Source organism: Aquila chrysaetos, chromosome 18 (genome assembly GCF_900496995.4).
Source record: "Aquila chrysaetos chrysaetos chromosome 18, bAquChr1.4, whole genome shotgun sequence".
NCBI lineage: Eukaryota > Metazoa > Chordata > Aves > Accipitriformes > Accipitridae > Aquila > Aquila chrysaetos.
This window is the reverse complement of record NC_044021.1, coordinates 21,401,516-21,418,845: the sequence shown is the minus strand read 5'-3', so window position 1 is coordinate 21,418,845 and position 17,330 is coordinate 21,401,516. Positions and strand designations below refer to the sequence as shown.

The 17,330-nt window shown below is 42.1% G+C and overlaps 1 protein-coding gene across 7 annotated transcripts in view; it reads left to right on the top strand.

Annotated features, from left to right (window-relative positions):
* Nucleotides 1-2,413: 2,413 nt before the first annotated feature.
* Nucleotides 2,414-17,330, top strand: part of KIF13A (kinesin family member 13A) — a 119,005-nt gene continuing 104,088 nt past the window's right edge. For 2 of the 7 annotated variants that reach the window (XM_041118304.1, XM_030041791.2), the window contains exons 1-2: nt 2,414-2,839; nt 3,150-3,240. In XM_041118304.1, the coding sequence (XP_040974238.1) occupies nt 2,785-2,839; nt 3,150-3,240 (146 nt within the window). In that variant the 5' untranslated portion in view covers nt 2,414-2,784. The remainder of the gene's footprint in view (nt 2,840-3,149; nt 3,241-17,330) is intronic. The other 5 variants (XM_030041789.2, XM_030041788.2, XM_030041793.2 and 2 more) reach the window with 3 other exon arrangements.

Below are 17,330 nucleotides of genomic sequence, written 5' to 3'. Positions count from 1 at the left end.
ATGGGTGAATGACCCATCAGCATCCCTCGCCAGTTCCCACGGGGCACATAAACTGATCAAGCTAACAAATGCAGACATGCTCATCCACAGTTGCTACCGGTAGCAAAGACAAAGATGTAAAGGGTTCCATATGGTAGCTGTGTTCAGTGAGGAGATACAATGCCAGAAGAGAAACATCTCATTGGCCTGAATTGCACTCACTTCCCGCCAGTCCTTCACACATTGCTCTTTGGGCTACCTGAGGATCTCATGGGGCCACTATAACGTAACTCTCTTCATATTCCGCCGTAATGCCAAAGGTTTAGTGGAGACCAGAAATATATTCTGCTACATGCATGCTGCCTAATAGATGGTGTCAGGTCATGGTACAGATGTTGCCAAAAGCCCTTCCTCAAGAGGACGGAAAAACTTGGTGGAACCAGTATGTCATTCTTGGCAGTTGTTTTTCAGGGCACACTGATGTGAATGAAAGAGCAAAAATCCTTTTCCCAATTATCTAACACTAGAAAAATATCAGGATTTCACAAGAAGAGAACAGCTACAGTCTGTATTAGAACAAACTAGGTCGCATCTCCCTTTTCAAACGCTTTTGCATGGCTGGCTTTCTGTACCTGCAAATGGTGGAATATAATTCACAAGCTTATTCCAGACGTTAGTGAAAGCTTCTTCCCAAGACTCTTCCCACAGCCAAAATCAAAGTCAATCTCATAAAAACTCCCTTTAGTTTCTCTTCAGCTATATAACATTGTTTTTATTTAATCTTGCAATGATGTAGTTTTTCCACTGAGAGGTGGAAAATCAAGACGGAAGGGAATATTTTCCCTTCCATCTGTTGGCTGTCTTCTCTTTCCCAATAGTGTCCAAGTTTCACTGAACAACTCCCTTTCTGCACAGCCATTTCAGGCTTCACGCCTTATCTTGAGCCAGCGCTTACTTTGATCTGGGTTCTGACAGTCTACAGTCATAAGTAGGATGTCTCATTTCAACATTGTTCCTTTTCTTTACTCGTTGAGCCACATGCTTACGATGCATTTCATAATGAACTTCATTCCTTATGCCTACTTCCACAGGCAAGAAATCCACGTGCGCCAGCTTCTGCTGCTGACGTTCTCCAGATGCCCGGCTCTATTTGGTAACGTTTCTCTTTTGCTGTACTAAATGCGTCTCTCATTTCCTCTCAGCATTCTCGCAAGCTGTGGCCATTTGGGGCAGCTGGGCCTCCTCCAGAGACGTTCCTCTCAGTCACTTTGCAGGGCTCTTCTGGCTGGTGTGCCGGCAGCCAGGGGGTTCGATCTTCTCAGCACCATCCATTGTTTTCACCTCTGTTTCAAAGGTCTGCTCTTTCTCAGTGCAGCTATCTACTTATCATTTATTGTTTAGCCCGTTCTCCCTGCAGTGGTTTAGCCCCAGAGTAAACAGAATAATCCCGTTTGGGTTTGGGCCTGTCTTTTCAGTAAAGAAAATGTTACAGACATTGTTATTTTGTGCCTGGGATTCCTGCCAGTTAGCTGCATCGATGATAAGGATTGATTCTTCGGAAGATACTTTCCTGAAGCTAGGGAAACACTGCTGGGGAGAAAATAAATTTTTAACAGAACGCTTCAAAAATAAGGCTCTCCTGAGATCATAAGCCTACTGCAGTTTTAACTAAAAATCTTTCTTGGCTTGTCCACTGGAAGGTCAGCCGCCCTTGGAGCTCGTGGTGGCTGGGGTAATGCACTGCTGTTTGTAACGCTTTCCCCCGGACACTGAACTCGCCGCTAGTAGATGGACACAACCCTGTCCTGTGGAATTTGGGCAGGCACTTGTCAAAAGCGGCGAAGCGCAAGCTGGGCCCGGGGCACGGCCCCTCGCTCCGTCACCTCAAGCAGCAGCACCGCTCCCAGGCCTCCATGATGCACAACACGCGCGTTTCACCCAGGTCATCCGTGCTCGCGCCTGGAAGGTCATTATTTTCTGATTGAGCACTGCGTGTCTTTTGTCCAAAAAAATCCCCCAGCGCCATGACATTTCGTTCGGGGCAGTTTGTGGGCTTTATCTTTGTGGCTTTTCCTTGCCACAAGGACGCCCGGTCTCCAGCCGGACAAGCCGGTGGCTCTGAGGAAGAGCCTGAGGGCACAGCCCCTCGGCAGCCACCACCGCTAGGGACGCCCCCCCCCCGCCGCCTCTACGCATGCGCGGACGAACGCGCCAGCGCCACCTTCCCGCCCTTTTCGCCACTGCAAGGAGCAGCCCGCGGCGCATGCTCACTCGGAGGAAGCGGTCGTCCGAGGAGAGAGGCGAGTCGTCGTCCCTCCCCCCCCCCCCCCCCCCCGCCCTCTGCCGAAGGCGCTCGGGTGTTTCCGTTCCTCTCCGGCGCCGCCGCCGCCTTTCCCCGCCCCCTCGCCTCTTGCCTGGGCGCCGCAATCCCGGCGGCGCGGCGGGAGGAGGTGGAAGATGGCGGCTGGGATTGGCGGGGAGGCGGCGGCGGCAGCAGCGGTTATGCAAAAGAGGCCGTCGGCAGCCAGCGCCAGAGCCGGTGTGGACCGCGGCTGAGCAGGGAGGCGGCTGGGGCTGCGCCACCACCGCCCTCCCCGGCGCCGGACCCTCCTCCTCTCCCTCCCTCCCTCCCTCGCCGCCTCTCGCCTTCCCCGCCTGCCCCGGCCCCCCGCCCTCGCCCCGGCCCGGCATGGACGTTGGCTCTCCGCCGTGTCGCTGTGCGCGGCGCTGCGAGGCCGCGAGCCGCCGCTGCCGCTGAGCGGGGCCGGCCCGCCGCTCCCGGGTGAGGGGAGGGGAGGGGAAAAGATGTCGGACACCAAGGTGAAAGTTGCCGTCAGGGTCCGGCCGATGAACAGGAGAGGTAAACCGGCTCTGGGGAATGGGGGCTGCGGGGTCCGGGGGTGTGGGGAGGGGGCGGCACCGGGGCGCGCCTGAGGCGGGCGCGGCGTCCCCCTTGTCCCGCGGGTGGCGGGAGGATAAGCCCCCTCACACGCACACACCACACACCCCCCCGTCGCCGGCTGCCCCTCGCTGCCTCGCACAGGCACGCCTGCCAGCCTGCCCCCGCGGAGGGGGAGCCGGCGGGGGGCGAGCTGCGAGGAGAAGGCGGGAGGGGGGCGTGGGGGGGTGCTCTGGCCCCGGGTGCAGCCCCCCGCCGTGTCGCCTTGCAGAGCTGGACCTGAATACCAAGTGCATCGTGGAGATGGAAGGGAACCAGACCGTGCTTCACCCGCCGCCTTCCAACAGCAAGCAGGGAGAAAGGTAAAAACGCGGGTCGCCGTGCTCCAAAGGAGAACCCAGCCCCGGTTCCTCTGCCTCAGCCTGGCAGAGGCTTCGCCTGGCTTTGTTAGGGGAGCGGCGGGGTCCCGAAGTCCTCGCTCGGTGCCTTTCAGGGGCTGCGGTGGGGGGGGAGCGGGCGAGGGCGAGCGCCAGCCGGGGGGGTTGCTGCGTTGGGCTTGCATCCCTGGGAAGTGAGGAGCGGACCTTCGTCTCCTGGCTTCCAGAGTGGAGTCGGGGATACCCGCGCTGGGGTGTGGAGACAGAAGATCCCTGCTGGCCTCCCAGGTTTAAAAGCTGATTTCTTGATTAACTGCTCAAAAAATAAGCTGTTGATTAGGTAAGGACTTAAACTGACCCTGCGTGCTGTTTTCAGGAATTTCCCTTGGGTGCAGGCTGCTAGTAACTTGATGGAACCTGTGGGGGAACAAGAAGCAGGATCTGAATTTTATGCTAGTGATGGTATTTTTTTTTTTTTAAGTTTGTTTACTAGGTTTTAACGTATTTGCATTTGAAAAGCCCGTAATTGCTAGATCCTTTATTAATTCAGTGTTGTTCTGTGAAGTAGCCTATGAGAATATGCTAAAATAATTTTGAAATCTGGCATTTAGTTGTGATGCCCCAGTAAAGAATACCCTTGGGAATAATCCAAAATACCAATGCACTAGACTGTAAAAATAGATCAGAACAGGAAAAGATTTCTTCCCTTTGAGGGAGTGTGGGGAAAGACAAGGAGGTGCAAGGGGAATAGCTACGTTGTATGCTTATCTGTTCAGTTACCTGTTGACTGCTCAACTTAAGTTGATCTGTTAAATGTATTTAATGCCAAGAAGTGTGAAATTGTTTGCATGGTTATAGAGATTTTAATCTAAACACGTTCCTACTACTTGAGGTTTTATTAAGAATATTTTTGATCGAGTTCATAGGAGTTATGAAGAAACTGTGGTGTGAGAATATGGGTTTTTTTCAAAGATGCTATGTCACGCTTTTATAGTTTTCCAGCAGAAAAGGTTGAGACCTTTTCTATTTTTACATGTCCGAGATGCAAAGGTGCTTCTTGTGTTAATCCACATACTGGAATATAGCTGTAATCACACCAGTTTAACTTTAATCCAGTTTGCATTGTCTTCAGAACCATTGTTGTGCTGGCCTCGGTCTTGAAAGATCAGTGCTTGTTTCTGGCCCCTTTCACAGACCTTTGTGTGATCTTCTACAAGGCATGCTGCCTCTGTGGGTCTTAGCATCCCATCCGTAAAATGGAAATCTTGTTTTTCTTGAGACTATTCTATTTTAGAAAGTATGGGGTTTTTTCCCTCCTGTTTATTTGAAGCATATATATGGCCTCCATCACAACACTGCTACAATAACATTAACTCTTTAAAGTGAGTGGATTTGACAGATATAAAACATGAAATACAAATAGAGTTTACAAAACAAGAACAGAATTAAGATTTAAAAATCATTATTTCAATAGACTAAAGAGCCTAAGGGCCAGATGATTTAATAAAGAGCCTGTAATGTGTGAATTTTGCTTGTTGTGCACATTGGCCTGCAGGTATTCAGTGAGACTGTGCAGTGACTCTCTGTCTTCTGAGAGCTTGTGTGGCTTGTGTTTATCTGTCTGTAATACCTATAATGTATATAAATTCTCTTAACTTGGTTGGAATTGGCTTCTGGTTCTGCGCCAAGAGCCTTACGGGTGAGCTGTGACGCTTGTGTGCGACTTCAGCATTGACAGCTGTGTTGGCAAGTGATAGCTGTCCTGCTTGCAGCCCAATGTGAGGCTGGAATTTGGCTGGCTGCTACATGTGTAACTTGTGTGTTTGAAACAACTGCCTGATGTGTTATTGGAAGTAACAGTCAGAAATACGAAGTAACTGACAATAGTGCAAATATATAGTTTGGGTACCTTCTCAATGGCAAATGTTTTATGTAACCTGTTGAGATGCCTAATGGACTTTCTAGTGCCTTGTGAAGATCCTTACATTTTCCTCAGTGCTAAACTGTTGATCTCTATTTTTTACTCAAGATAGTTTAATTTCTTCTGATGAAAAATCTGTTCTTCTATGTGTACCCACCATAAAATGTCTGTATAAACTGCCTCTGAATTGCTGAGTAGTTGCTGCTTGTACTTGGATTGATGCCTTGGCAGGGTTAGAGATGTCAAATGGATTTTTGGTTTTCTTTGTGTAGCTTGTTTTTATATAGCTCAACTGGATTTTTCTTTCAGAGCAACCATGTCATTGCAAAAATGATTTCACTTGTTAGGGTGATTAATTTGTCTTTCTCTACTATATGCATTATTTTAATATTCTGTTTAGTCTTACCTTTCCCTTTTTACATTTTATCTTTTTATATGGAAATTTCCCTTTTCTAGCTGAATGGAAGTACAAGTTTGTACTGCACTTTGGAATGAGAATAAGTAGCCTTCTAAAGCAAATTTGGTTTCTAGGGCTGCTTTTCTTAATTCAGCTGAAGCCAAGAGACTATAGGGTGTGGGGAGCAGAATTCAGGACCATGCTCTTTATTTGCTTTGTTCTCTCAGTTATAATTTTAAAGGTACCGACAGAATTTTCTGAAGTAAAATTGGGTAGCTCTTTAATAATTACAACATTATAAAATTTGCTCTTGGAAGAATATCCAAGGTTAGGAAAATCAGATTTTACTAGCTTTGCCTATTCTGTAAGGAGTTCTGGAATTAAATCTAAGTTCAGGTGCATGCTGTTAAACAGTCTGTAGGCTTTATTAAAGATAATTCTGAAGGATTTTAGATGGGTAAGTAATGCTAGTTTTACAAGTGGTGAAAAAAGCCTAAAATCCCAGACAGTGCAGTTATTTGTCTAACTTTCACTGTTGTATTAGAGGTAAAGAAGTAAGTTGTAACCATAAATTAGAACAGGGTTCTGACTGCATGTTCTAACTGCTAGACCACACAGCATGCACACCTTAACAAACACAGCTACAAAATAGCAATTGTTATTAAATACAAGTGTTCTGTCTTTTTATAAGCAGCAGGCCTACCATTCTCCACAGACACACGACTTCTAGCATTCTAAACTAAGGCAGGAGGAAAACCAGAACATAGTAAAACTGAACAATCTGAGTCTGAAAGGCACAGGAAAATCTTTATCGACTGAAATAATAGGAGACAGAGTTCAGAAAGGAACGGTTTTCATTAGCTGATATCAGGTATAACCTCTAGTGCTGGCAAAGTTTTTGTAAGTTGGTTGTTGGACTTCATACTTTTAACCCTTGTTTTACTATTATTAGTAGCAGTAGCTTCCTTTATATCTGCTTAAGTGTGCTTGTGTGTTGTTTTAGTTACCTCTCCTGTGTCTCATCCATTTCCTCCCCAAAACCAATATAGATCTCCCTTTCTTCCCCAGAAGAACATCTTGTCTTTCTGGGAACCCCCTGATTTTTTTTCTGTCTTCACCTGGGAATCTGAATTTTCTTTCTCAAAGTACACTCTTGCTGAAAAAAATTGTTCTAACTTACAGTCTTTTAGAAATGGGTATTATGTTTCAAAGCCAATTGTATACATCCTGCTGTCTTGCTATAAATGTTTGTATTTGGTTGTTGGCAATAAGGTACAGTATTAAAATGTAACTATGAGATAGAGTATGGAGTTACAGACAATCTTTCAAAATCTTTGAGTAATTTTTTACAATGGAAACTTCGCACACCTCTCTGTCTATGAAAGATTTGACTTTACGTTAGGGATGTTGTTTTTCAGTAGGACAAATTAGGTTTTGTCGGGTTCCTCCTCTGCTTTTAGTTGTTAAAATATGCTTTCCTCCAACCTTTCCTTTCAGCTACATTTTTTTAACACATAGGATCTGAAAAGAAAAGTTTTATTTTAGTTCCCTGACAACAGTTCTTCATGACATGATTTTTCCTTTAGTAAGCAAAATATTTGTCTTGACAGAAATAAACAAGGAACTATGGAGACAGTAGAACTGACATAGTATTTCAACTGTAGTTTTGACCGAAACAAAAATTCGTCTATTGGGCAATTTATTCCATTAGAGCACAGTAGCTGTGTGCAAACTTTGCCTTATTTAAAATCTCAGGGCAGAAAATAAGAAAGAAGTCATCTGAGTGTAGAGCTGAACTTAAAATTACCACTTTTCTCTGAAAGTATCTTCCTTGCCTAGCTTAACTCTTTTTTTTAAAAAAACCCAACATTTTACAACTTGCTTGCTCTGTCTTCTTCCATCTTCATTTTGATAATGGGTAAGTAGTACCAAGGCCCAATTCTACTTAGGTAAAACTCTTCTTATAGCTCTAAATTACTAAAAATTCCAGAATATATGGGGGCTTTTTTGAGTAGGTTTAAGCTCTTTAATAAAACAGATAGCTAGGAACAGATGTGTGTGCCTATCTAGTTTTTGTAGGTCATGATATTTTCAAAGATGAATATCTGAAGCACAGATTTCATCCCTAGGCAGCTTGCCCTAAAACTCTTCTTTTCAGAAAACAGCTGTTGCTCCCCGTGCCTTGGAGAAAATACAATTTTGGATGGTCTTTAGTACATAGTCCTTCGTGTAGTGGTTGTGGCACTTTAACTTTTTTGATATGTTGCTTTGAAAAGCATCAGAGATGAGAGAAGAGCACTGTTGTAGGGAGAGGATATGCATTTCTGGTAATGGTCACTTTTTCAAACTGAAACTTATGGAAGCTGAAATAGGACAGCTGCTAATTATTTCCATATCTGAAGGAATGATCAATGAGATCATGTCTTTGATGTGTATACTTCAAATTATCACCTCTCTGAGGTAGATCATAAAATAATAGCAGGCAGCAACTTTTATCTTTGCAGGAAATTGTAAAAGTAATCTGACTTTGACCTCTTCTGTTAACTATCCTGTTAGACATCAATGTTCAGGATGTGAACTGTTAGCTTTGAACCTTTGCAGAAGAGGTATATTTGACTTATGAAATGTGGGGTTGGAAAATGGCATTTCAGGACCTATTTTTGCATTGCTTTAATTCATTGATGCCTCAGATGGGACTCTAGATGCAGTTCCTTGAAATTGCTGCTCTTAAATTCCATGTAATTTGAAACAAAATGAGGCACAAACTTGTAATCCAAAATACTGTGTGGCATGGCTCTTGGTTCTTCCTAAGGTGGCTTGAATGGTGAGTAAATGCAACATCCATTATTTTACCATGTTTATAAGATCCAGACAGCTGTTAGGACCTTGTGCTTTGGTCTTTAAATGGCATTGCTAGAGGAAACTACCGTTGGAGGCTGTTGGAATTGTGGGTAAGCAGCTAGTAGTACTTAGCTGGCAGTATTTCAGAATAAAAATAGATAAAGTGTTTGAAGAGAAGGAAAACTGTGCTTGGTATGCCCATGTTTAGGCAATCATTGCTTTGTAGCCATTCTCTGCTTTTGGACTACTGAGTATTATGTTCAAGTATTTCTGAGTAGAACACAGTAGAACAAGGTTCAGATTTGAACCTGTCCAATTTTTCTGTTTTATTATGTTAGAAATACCTACATTGTGGAACATGAAAAGATTTGTTAAAAGGATTAGCAGGCCTTTAGACACGCTTACCTTCTGTGTTTAGAAGGGGCAGGTACGCATGCATTGCTTATTACTGCAGCCAGAGGTGTTTTTTGAGATCTGGATTACTAGTCAATACACCTTGAATATGTTGTTCATTGAAATGAATTACGAATTTAAAAAATGTACACCTCTCTTAAAATGGATTTTTTTTTTGGTCCTTTTCTTTGGGGACATCAGGAGTAAAGGAAAAGTGTTATTTTCACCTCCTTTGCCCTCTTTCTATAAATAATAGACAGCTTTCTTGTTTTGAGAACAAGATTCTTTGCTCTGTTGTGCATCTAGTAGATTTATTAAATGTGCCTATGATAAGATTTCAGACTTATAATTAGATTCACTGTAATTTAATAGTTTAAGAATTTAAAGTTGAATGATACTTGTAAGCATATTGTAGTGACCCAGGTGTGGGCTAGATTGAAAATACTTCAGAAAGTGCCCAAGAAGTCCCTGTTCTGCAGAACCTGAGCTCAGAGAGAAGCAGCACACACCAGCTGCCCTTCCATGTGGGTGTGTGTACCGCGCAGAGCTGGGGTGCGAATCTTGGTGCAAAGTTTTGGGGACAAAGCGAATGAATCCCTTCTTGGTCTCAGGCCTGCAGTGCCGCATGCACAGGCAGGCATCTGTTGTTCAGGGAGTCAATGTGGTGGTACTTCTAGTAATAAGATTAGAGCTAAATCTTTAAATTGACAAACGTACTTGTTGCTGTTGTGTTTGAGACATTACCAGGTTTGAACTCCTTCATTCCTCTGCAGTTGGGTGCAGATTGAGTAGCAGTAGCGGTAGCTGCCTCTGGCTGTGTTGGTGGTGTCTCTGGCATGGACAGACTGTCCTTAACAGTGGGAAAGTAGTACAGTGTCTTTGCTTATTTGGTCGGCCCTGGGCATGGTTTGAATCTATTAATGGAAACAATTACTGCCTACTATAGCGAAATGGCAGCTGCTGCAGCAATGCTGTGCAGATGCTGTTGCTTAACTGAATAAATTCTCCGATTGCTTGGTTCCTTGTGTTTTGTGAGGATGTCTGTTACTGGCAGCAGTGTGGAGAAGGCTCTTTAAGGAAGTGTGAAAGTGTTGGCTGGAGACTCTGTAAGTGCAGCCTACAAAGAAAAGACCCCTGCTGTGCAATGATTTGCACCACAGGACTCGACTGTCAAGTTAACTTGTGACCCAAAGCACCAAGTCAAAACAGTCATGCTGTTGCCTGGAAGTAATGTTGCTGTCTTTTTACAAGAGACAGTAGAAGGGATAGAAGCTTGTCCAGTCAGTACCTGACTTCGTATGTTGATGTGAAATTGGTCATCAGAGTTTGAGGTCTGCTGGAGCTTGAGTTGATCTTGAGTCTTTATGATCCTTCTGTGGCATGTGATGGGTGTTCGCTGGAGGCTGAGGGAGGAGCTCTGGAAGTTAACAAGCAGATTGAAAATTTGCTGTGTGAAGGTCCGTCAGAAAAATGCATTGCGAACAGCAGTTGAAAATCAATGACGGAGCTCAAGATATCCATGTTGGTGATGAGGAGGGGTTACACAGCTGTTTTCAGTGCCATGGGAGGGTGTCCCTTTATGTAATTTCTTGTTTTGGGGGGAAAAGGGAATCAATAGCTTTCTGATGCTGTTCTGCTTGGTTAGTATTAACTAACCTCTGCAGTTCTGGCATTTATTTTTGATAGTTGCCTTTTAATCTAAAAATAATAATTAAAAAACCTAACTCAGTCATCAAAACATCTACTGAAATTCATAACCATATCCTGAATGAATACATTCCTTAGTCATCACCGGCAACCTTTATTTGGCATTTTGTTACATCCTGAATAGAGACATCCTCAAGCATGTACATGCTTACCAAATACACCTACATCTTCCTCGGATAATGTGAAGTTAGTGCCTTGTAAGGTGTAACTTTCTCACTAGGAGGTAATCTGAATGTTCCGTCTCATTTCACATAGATCACCATAGGGAAATCTGTATGGTAACAGCCCACAGTGAAGTTCCTAATGATTTATTGTCCTATAGTAACTTATTTGCTATTTAAGTTATAACTCAGGACAAAGATGTATACCACAATTACTCTTTTGACAGATTAAGCCATGAATATATTTTGTTGTTTATTGATGGTACAGTACTTATTTTGAGGTATACAATCAGCACAGCCCTAGAAAGGTATGTCTGAAACATTGCTGTGTGCTTGTGTTAGTGCATGGTAACTAGCATGGTTAATGGTGATGCTGAAGATAGGGGCAAAGAGGCTCATTGTGCATTAGCAACAGGGTACGTACTTATGGTCTGTTTTCTAGATGCTAGCCCCCACCAAGCCTGTGCTGCTCCCTCCTCGTGTTTAGTAACAGCATAGATAGTAGGCTAGTACTGGCTTACTTTGAGACTTGTGGCGTCACTGCATCTTCTTTTTGCAGTGTATGTATATTCCAAGAATTTTAAGCATTTTAAAAACATGAATCAAAGCAGCTGCTGTGGCCGGAATGACATGCTTATCTCTGCTTGTGTTTGTGAAGATACTGTTCAATATGTTTAAAAAACTACCAGGATGCATTGTGAACTGTAAACTTTCGATAAAGTAATTTGATGCTTTGTTTTCAAAACACATTGCTGAAAATGTCAATGCTTAAATATCTTTTTTTCTGAAAATTTTTTGCATTGGAGAATATTTTAGACTTGCAAATAAATTGAAAAAAATGTACATGATAACCTATTTATTGAGTTTACATTTTCTTTGTTTATTCCACAGTCTCTTTTTAAACATAAAAGTCAATCCCAACTAAGTAGTGTACAAAAGCCTCCAGGCAAGATTACATTTTCTTCTAGTATAAGGTTTCAAAATTCTGAATCTGTCTCTTGAGCTACTAGAATAATTTTTCTAGCATTAAATACAAGTGTGTGGAGCTGTCTGTTTTGCTTAATATTTCTTACATGATGACAAGGAGCAGCAGATCTTAGATAAGAAACTGCAGTACTTGATGCTTCTTCCTAAGTGTTTTCCACTTTTTGTCTGACTTCATGATTAAAATCATGTGCAGTGTAGCTGAGAAGGCCTTTCACAAATTTGATTCTTTCAGAGTTGAAGGAAAAAGTATTGGGTGAGGTGGAAGGGGAAGTTTATCTGCAAAATTAATGAATTTGTACAGTGACTGGCACTGGCTGCAATGTAATTTTTAATACTTAAGAGTTCTTATTGTTGAATATTTACTTCAGTTTTACTTTGTGATTCAAAAGCCAAGGCTTGTTTTACAGTAGATGAGCTTTTGCTAAAGATAAGTCAACAGAGCATTCCAGTGGAGGCACAGAGCTGGCGGAAGTTTTCTACTGGCAGAGCTGCTTTATGGTCCCGAATGAGCAGCATCCTGGTCTGCTTTGGAAAGTTTCTTTGTCAGCATCTGTCGATGTGAGTTCTTTATGTATGCAATGTGATGTAAGTCTGGCGTGCTCCAGACTTGTTTTGGCTCAGTAGTGCCACCTCCCTGAATGATGCAAGTCCTAAGCTTTTTGATGTTTTTTGGTATTTTTTCCTTCCTGTCATACCATGTTGTCATTCCCTATTTTGAGATTTTTCTAAATTTCCTTTAGACTTCAAATGTGTTTTCGGAGAATTTTATCTAATGAAATCAGGCTGTAATAGAAATTGGCCATTTGGTAAAATAAAGAAATGTTCCTATATTCACTGTACGCAGCTGAAGACATTAATATGTTACTTAGGTATCCTCTGAATGCTCAGCAAGTAGTAGTTGAGTTTGAATATGTTTTTTAAGAGAACTTTGTAGTTATATAAAGGGGTAAGAGCAGAAACCATTTGCAGTCTTCCTGTGCTTTGCTGTTGTACTGTATTGGGATAAAAAGATGGTTCTGAAGGTCTTTTTAGAAGTGTATGATGGAACATCATCCCGCCACTCAGGTTTTGCTGTTTTGGAGCTTCTTACTGTGACCACAGTGGATATGCTATTCTGAAACAAACTCTCTAGAAAACAATCTGGTATTTTCCATAGTGCCTGTTACCTTTAAAAAGAAGAAAGTTTTGAATAGTTCTCATTCTTCTGCTGCTGTAAATCTAATCCTTGTACCTGCGTTCTTGATGGGAGTGCCCTTGAGAAATGCTGCTTCAGTGTCTGCAAACTGACACATAAGGAAATGCAAAAGATGGCTAGTTAATGGATTTGCTGCTGACATGGTAGAATATGGAGAAGGGATACTTGGGGACCAGGACTGGAAGGATAATGAAAGGCAAAAGAGAGGTACAGGAACGGATGCCCAACAACATGATGAAACTCCTCAAAATATATGTTGGAGGAAAACAAACCAACCAACCAAATGACAAAACTCAACAGTATCCACTAAGCTTTTTTCCATCCTCCTGAAAATGTGTATGAGAAACTGGCATTCTCTGGGGTGGTACTACAGTCTTCATGTGTGTTCTGGTTGAGGTCCAAGTTGAAAACAAAAAGGAAAAGCAGTTCTTGTAAACAGACCATTGAACACTGGACAGCTTGCCATGTAGTTTCTTTGTCGAGAGCTTCCAAGTCCGTAGTATGTTTATTGTTCGAGGTGTTCATAACATTGTAGCTAAGTTCGTGTCATGTTCCTAATTTTCATTGCATAGTTGTAACTTGTATTTTAACACTGAATTTTTTCTGTTTACATCAAACATAATGATTGAGAATCTGTGTAAATTGGCTGTGAAATAATCTAATTGGAAACACTTGTGTGTCCATCAAAAGGATGATGAAAGTGTGTTTGAAGATGCAGCATTTAAGTGTTCTCTTAAGGTCTCTTTCAATGGAACAGTATCTTGAATTTTGTTAATAAATTCAGTAGATGTTCTGTCCCTCTCAGCATCCCAGCTCCATGGCTGGATTCCCCCTTACTGTCAGAAATGATGTGTGCTGAAGGGGGGGATGTCTGACTTCCCCATGGTGAAAGTTAGAAGTTAGCTCTTGCTAGTTCTGTTTTCAAGTGCTCATCAGGGCATAGTGGATGAGTACTGAACCTAGACAGACATCAGTCTAATCTCTCCTCTCTTGTTTAATTACTCTTTGGGGCAGGCTGCATCCTCTCAAGTAGCTTTTGAAATTTCAGTTTTGCAGATGTGAATGTGGCAATGGGAAACTTTTTTTCAGAAATATTAACAGTGTGCAAGCTTTGTGCCCTTAGTGTAATCCGTCCTTACTGCCAACTACACTCACAGATAAAAGATTTGCACATGCTTCAAGGATTGTGGTGCACCTTTATTTGAAATTTCAGAATGGTATCTTGCAACTTTGTGCTAGTTTAAACCCAGAAATGCAGATCCACAGTGTTGGTTGGGCTGAATGCCTTTAGTGTTTTCCAATGCTCATGTGTTTTCTGAGTTGCGGTTCTTCTGGTACGTGGTCTGACCCATATTATTGGTTGCTATTTGAGAATTTCTTACCTGAGTGAGGAAGAAATTCATGGCTTGTGTGCAAGAGAGATCAAATAGACTTTGAAAATACTCTTGCACTCACGTGACCAAGGTGTAAAATGAGTTTTATAACAATCTCTCCAAGCCAACTCGATCTTAATCGGTCATCTTTTGTCAAGAAGGGTGTTGTAGGATGAATTCTGGAGGATCTCCCAGTTTAAATGCTTGTTTTTCTCAAGGTATCTGCATCTTCATCATGGTTCAGAAAAGACAGAGGCAAGTGAGTCAATCGCATAAATGACCTCTTGCCTGCTTGCCTTTGCTGTGATTAAAAAGGGAAAGTAAATGCTAGGTCTTTGTGGATTTTGAAATGAGATAGTATAAAATGGAACGGCAGAACTGAATTTTGAGGGAGGAATTTCTCATCAGCAGTGTATATAAATGAAAGAAAATGGAAACATTAATGATGACATGCAGTTGTTATATAGGAAAATAAAAATAAATTAGCTCATTTTCTTATTTTCGAGAAACACTTAGGAGTGATATGAGTCTGACAATATGTTGACTGGTAGCTGTAATGAGCAGTGTCGGAGTTTAGTGAGCTGAAGGTGAGTGTTTGCTTCGACTAGGAAACTTGTATGTTTTTTCCAAATAATGGTGGAAAAGCTTTGTACTTGAAATACTTTTATAATTATTCTACTTTGCATCCAAAATAGAAGGCAAGTTATAGATTCCCTACAGAACTTTACCTCTAAATGGAAGGAGCAAAGGGTGCTATGTGGGTTTTTTTTGTTGTTGTTTTCCTCTTAAAGGTCTAGATCAGGTAATTAATGATTCTTTTAAAAACCATGTTACTCTTTTTGTTGTTGTTGTTCTCTCCCTATAGCTGTTTCTGCATATGAGGCAGGTCACTTCTTTGGCCCAGTACTGTTAATCTAAGAGTATGTGAAATGGGATGCTTGCCTTAGCTGCAGCTTCTTTTGTAGCCTATCTTTCTACTCATGCTCTTTTACTTTTGTGTCTCAGTTTGCAGATGTAGTAGATGAAAATAGATTGAACTGGTCTGGAGTTACAAATCAAACAACATGACTTTTAGCCATTTTTTAGTAGGATGGCTATTTAAGCAAAAATGAAACAGTTGACTCCTTATTACATTGAAAATTGTTGAGAATTGAGTGCTGCTGCTGACTTTTCTTTAAAATGTTAGTGATGATGGTCAAAGTGGGAAAGCTACACTGAAAAATTAATGTGATAAACTTTTTGAATAATTTTGAAGTTAATTCTGTATTTGTCAAACCTGAATTTTGTTTGCAGGGCTGCTGCTCACCTACTTTGCTCCTTCATGTTCTTATCCTAATGTTACTAACAAAAAACTGCTGACCTCAATAGTATTTGCCTTCTTGGGTCACTAATTAGTGTAATGCTTATCAGAGTTCAGAACCTGTGTACCCTTCCATGTGAATTTTCATGGTGTTTCAGACAGCTCTACTTGTTCTGAGTCTTTTGTCCTTAATATGACTTCTCATTCTCTTCTAAGGATTTCTGTCAACTTTTTGAGAGACCACACGTAATTCTGCTTTATTTCTTCTATCTTGTTTTGTGTAACTCTATTCGCTATGCAGGCAGATCTCTAGGTAGATCATTTAGGCTGTGGGTTATTTATGGCAGAGATAATTAGCTGAGTTGCAGCTCCTGAAACAGAAGAATTGCGGCTCGGTGTCGTGCAAGTTTAGCTGATAAGCTTTGCGGGGCCTCACCTCCTCCCGTGCAGAGTCAGATCAGAAGACTCAATGCTGGACTCCCACAGCCTGGCTGCACAGTGCAAATACTGGGTGTCTAGCAAGGCTTCGTTAGCCTGTGCTGCCTGTGGTGTACCTGGTGTTCGAGGCTGTCCTTGTGAACTTGGAAATGGGAGGCGGTGGCAGTGATGGAGTCAAGAGCAATGCCAGGGGTAGGAAAGGGCAAAAAGTAGGTGGGTGTGGGCCTCCAGTACTGTTTTACTAGTTCAGATGCAGTGCAGGATGACCATGTGCTCAGGTAATGAGGCAAAGCTGATGGGGGTCTCTTAAAACTCAAGAGTGCAGAGACTGGCTTTACAGAGATAACACTGTGGAGTCAATTAGTTGATTTTGTGTTTGGGAGTGCCTACAACATGCTCCCGCGTGTACACTCTGTTATCTGAGATTTTATGTTGTCAAGAGTGATTCAGCCTATGCTCATCCTGAGTAGTAGAGCTGACTGCAGATCACAACACAGGTGATACTAAATGGAACTATAAAGCTGTATATGAACATTTTAAGTAGAATTTGAAGTACTTCTTTAAATACTAGAAACAAAGTAGTTGAAATACTTTGCTGAAAAGTGGGGTAAAACTCCCAGTTTGATTTAAATACACCTATTGACCTTATTGATTGAGCTGAATGTTAAGTTTAAAGCATGGGTATTTGCAGTACCAGGAAAAGCATTCATCAGGAAAGAATACATTTTTCACTGTTCTCTCTATGAAAGAGACATTCCATTGTGTAACTGCAGTACAGGATCAATTGTGCACACTTAATAACCCAGTGCAGAAACCTAGATCTCCTTTCTTAACTGCCTCTGAATAGATGCCAGCACAGGCCACAGACTGGGTCTGGGTTAGCATGCAGATGGCTGGGCCCAATAGCCAAGGTTGACTTAGCAGCATGCAGGCTCTTTAAACATACACAGCTAATCTTTATACTAAACCTCATCGTTTCTGTGCAAGCATATCCATAGATAAAAGTTTATGCCTTTCTCTGTTCTTCTCCAATTTAACTTTTCTTCTTCCTCTACCTTTCATCCTCCTGACTTTCTACCTGCATTCTCTCATGCTCTTTAAAGATACTATTTAAAGTGTTATCTCCAGAAATGATGGTGTTTCAGAATGAAGAGATTGAGTGCAGTTAGCAACTCCTGGCAGCACTCTGCTGCTTATTATAAATTGGAAGCTTTGATTACATTCAATCATCTGCAGTTGGTGTGATAGCATGTGTATGTTGCTTGTGTCTCAGCTCCTTTGCTTTCTGTGCCTTGCTTCTCTGAGTAGCTTACCTTGTAGTACTCACTGACAGTGCTTGTTTTTTTTTCCTCCTATTATCAA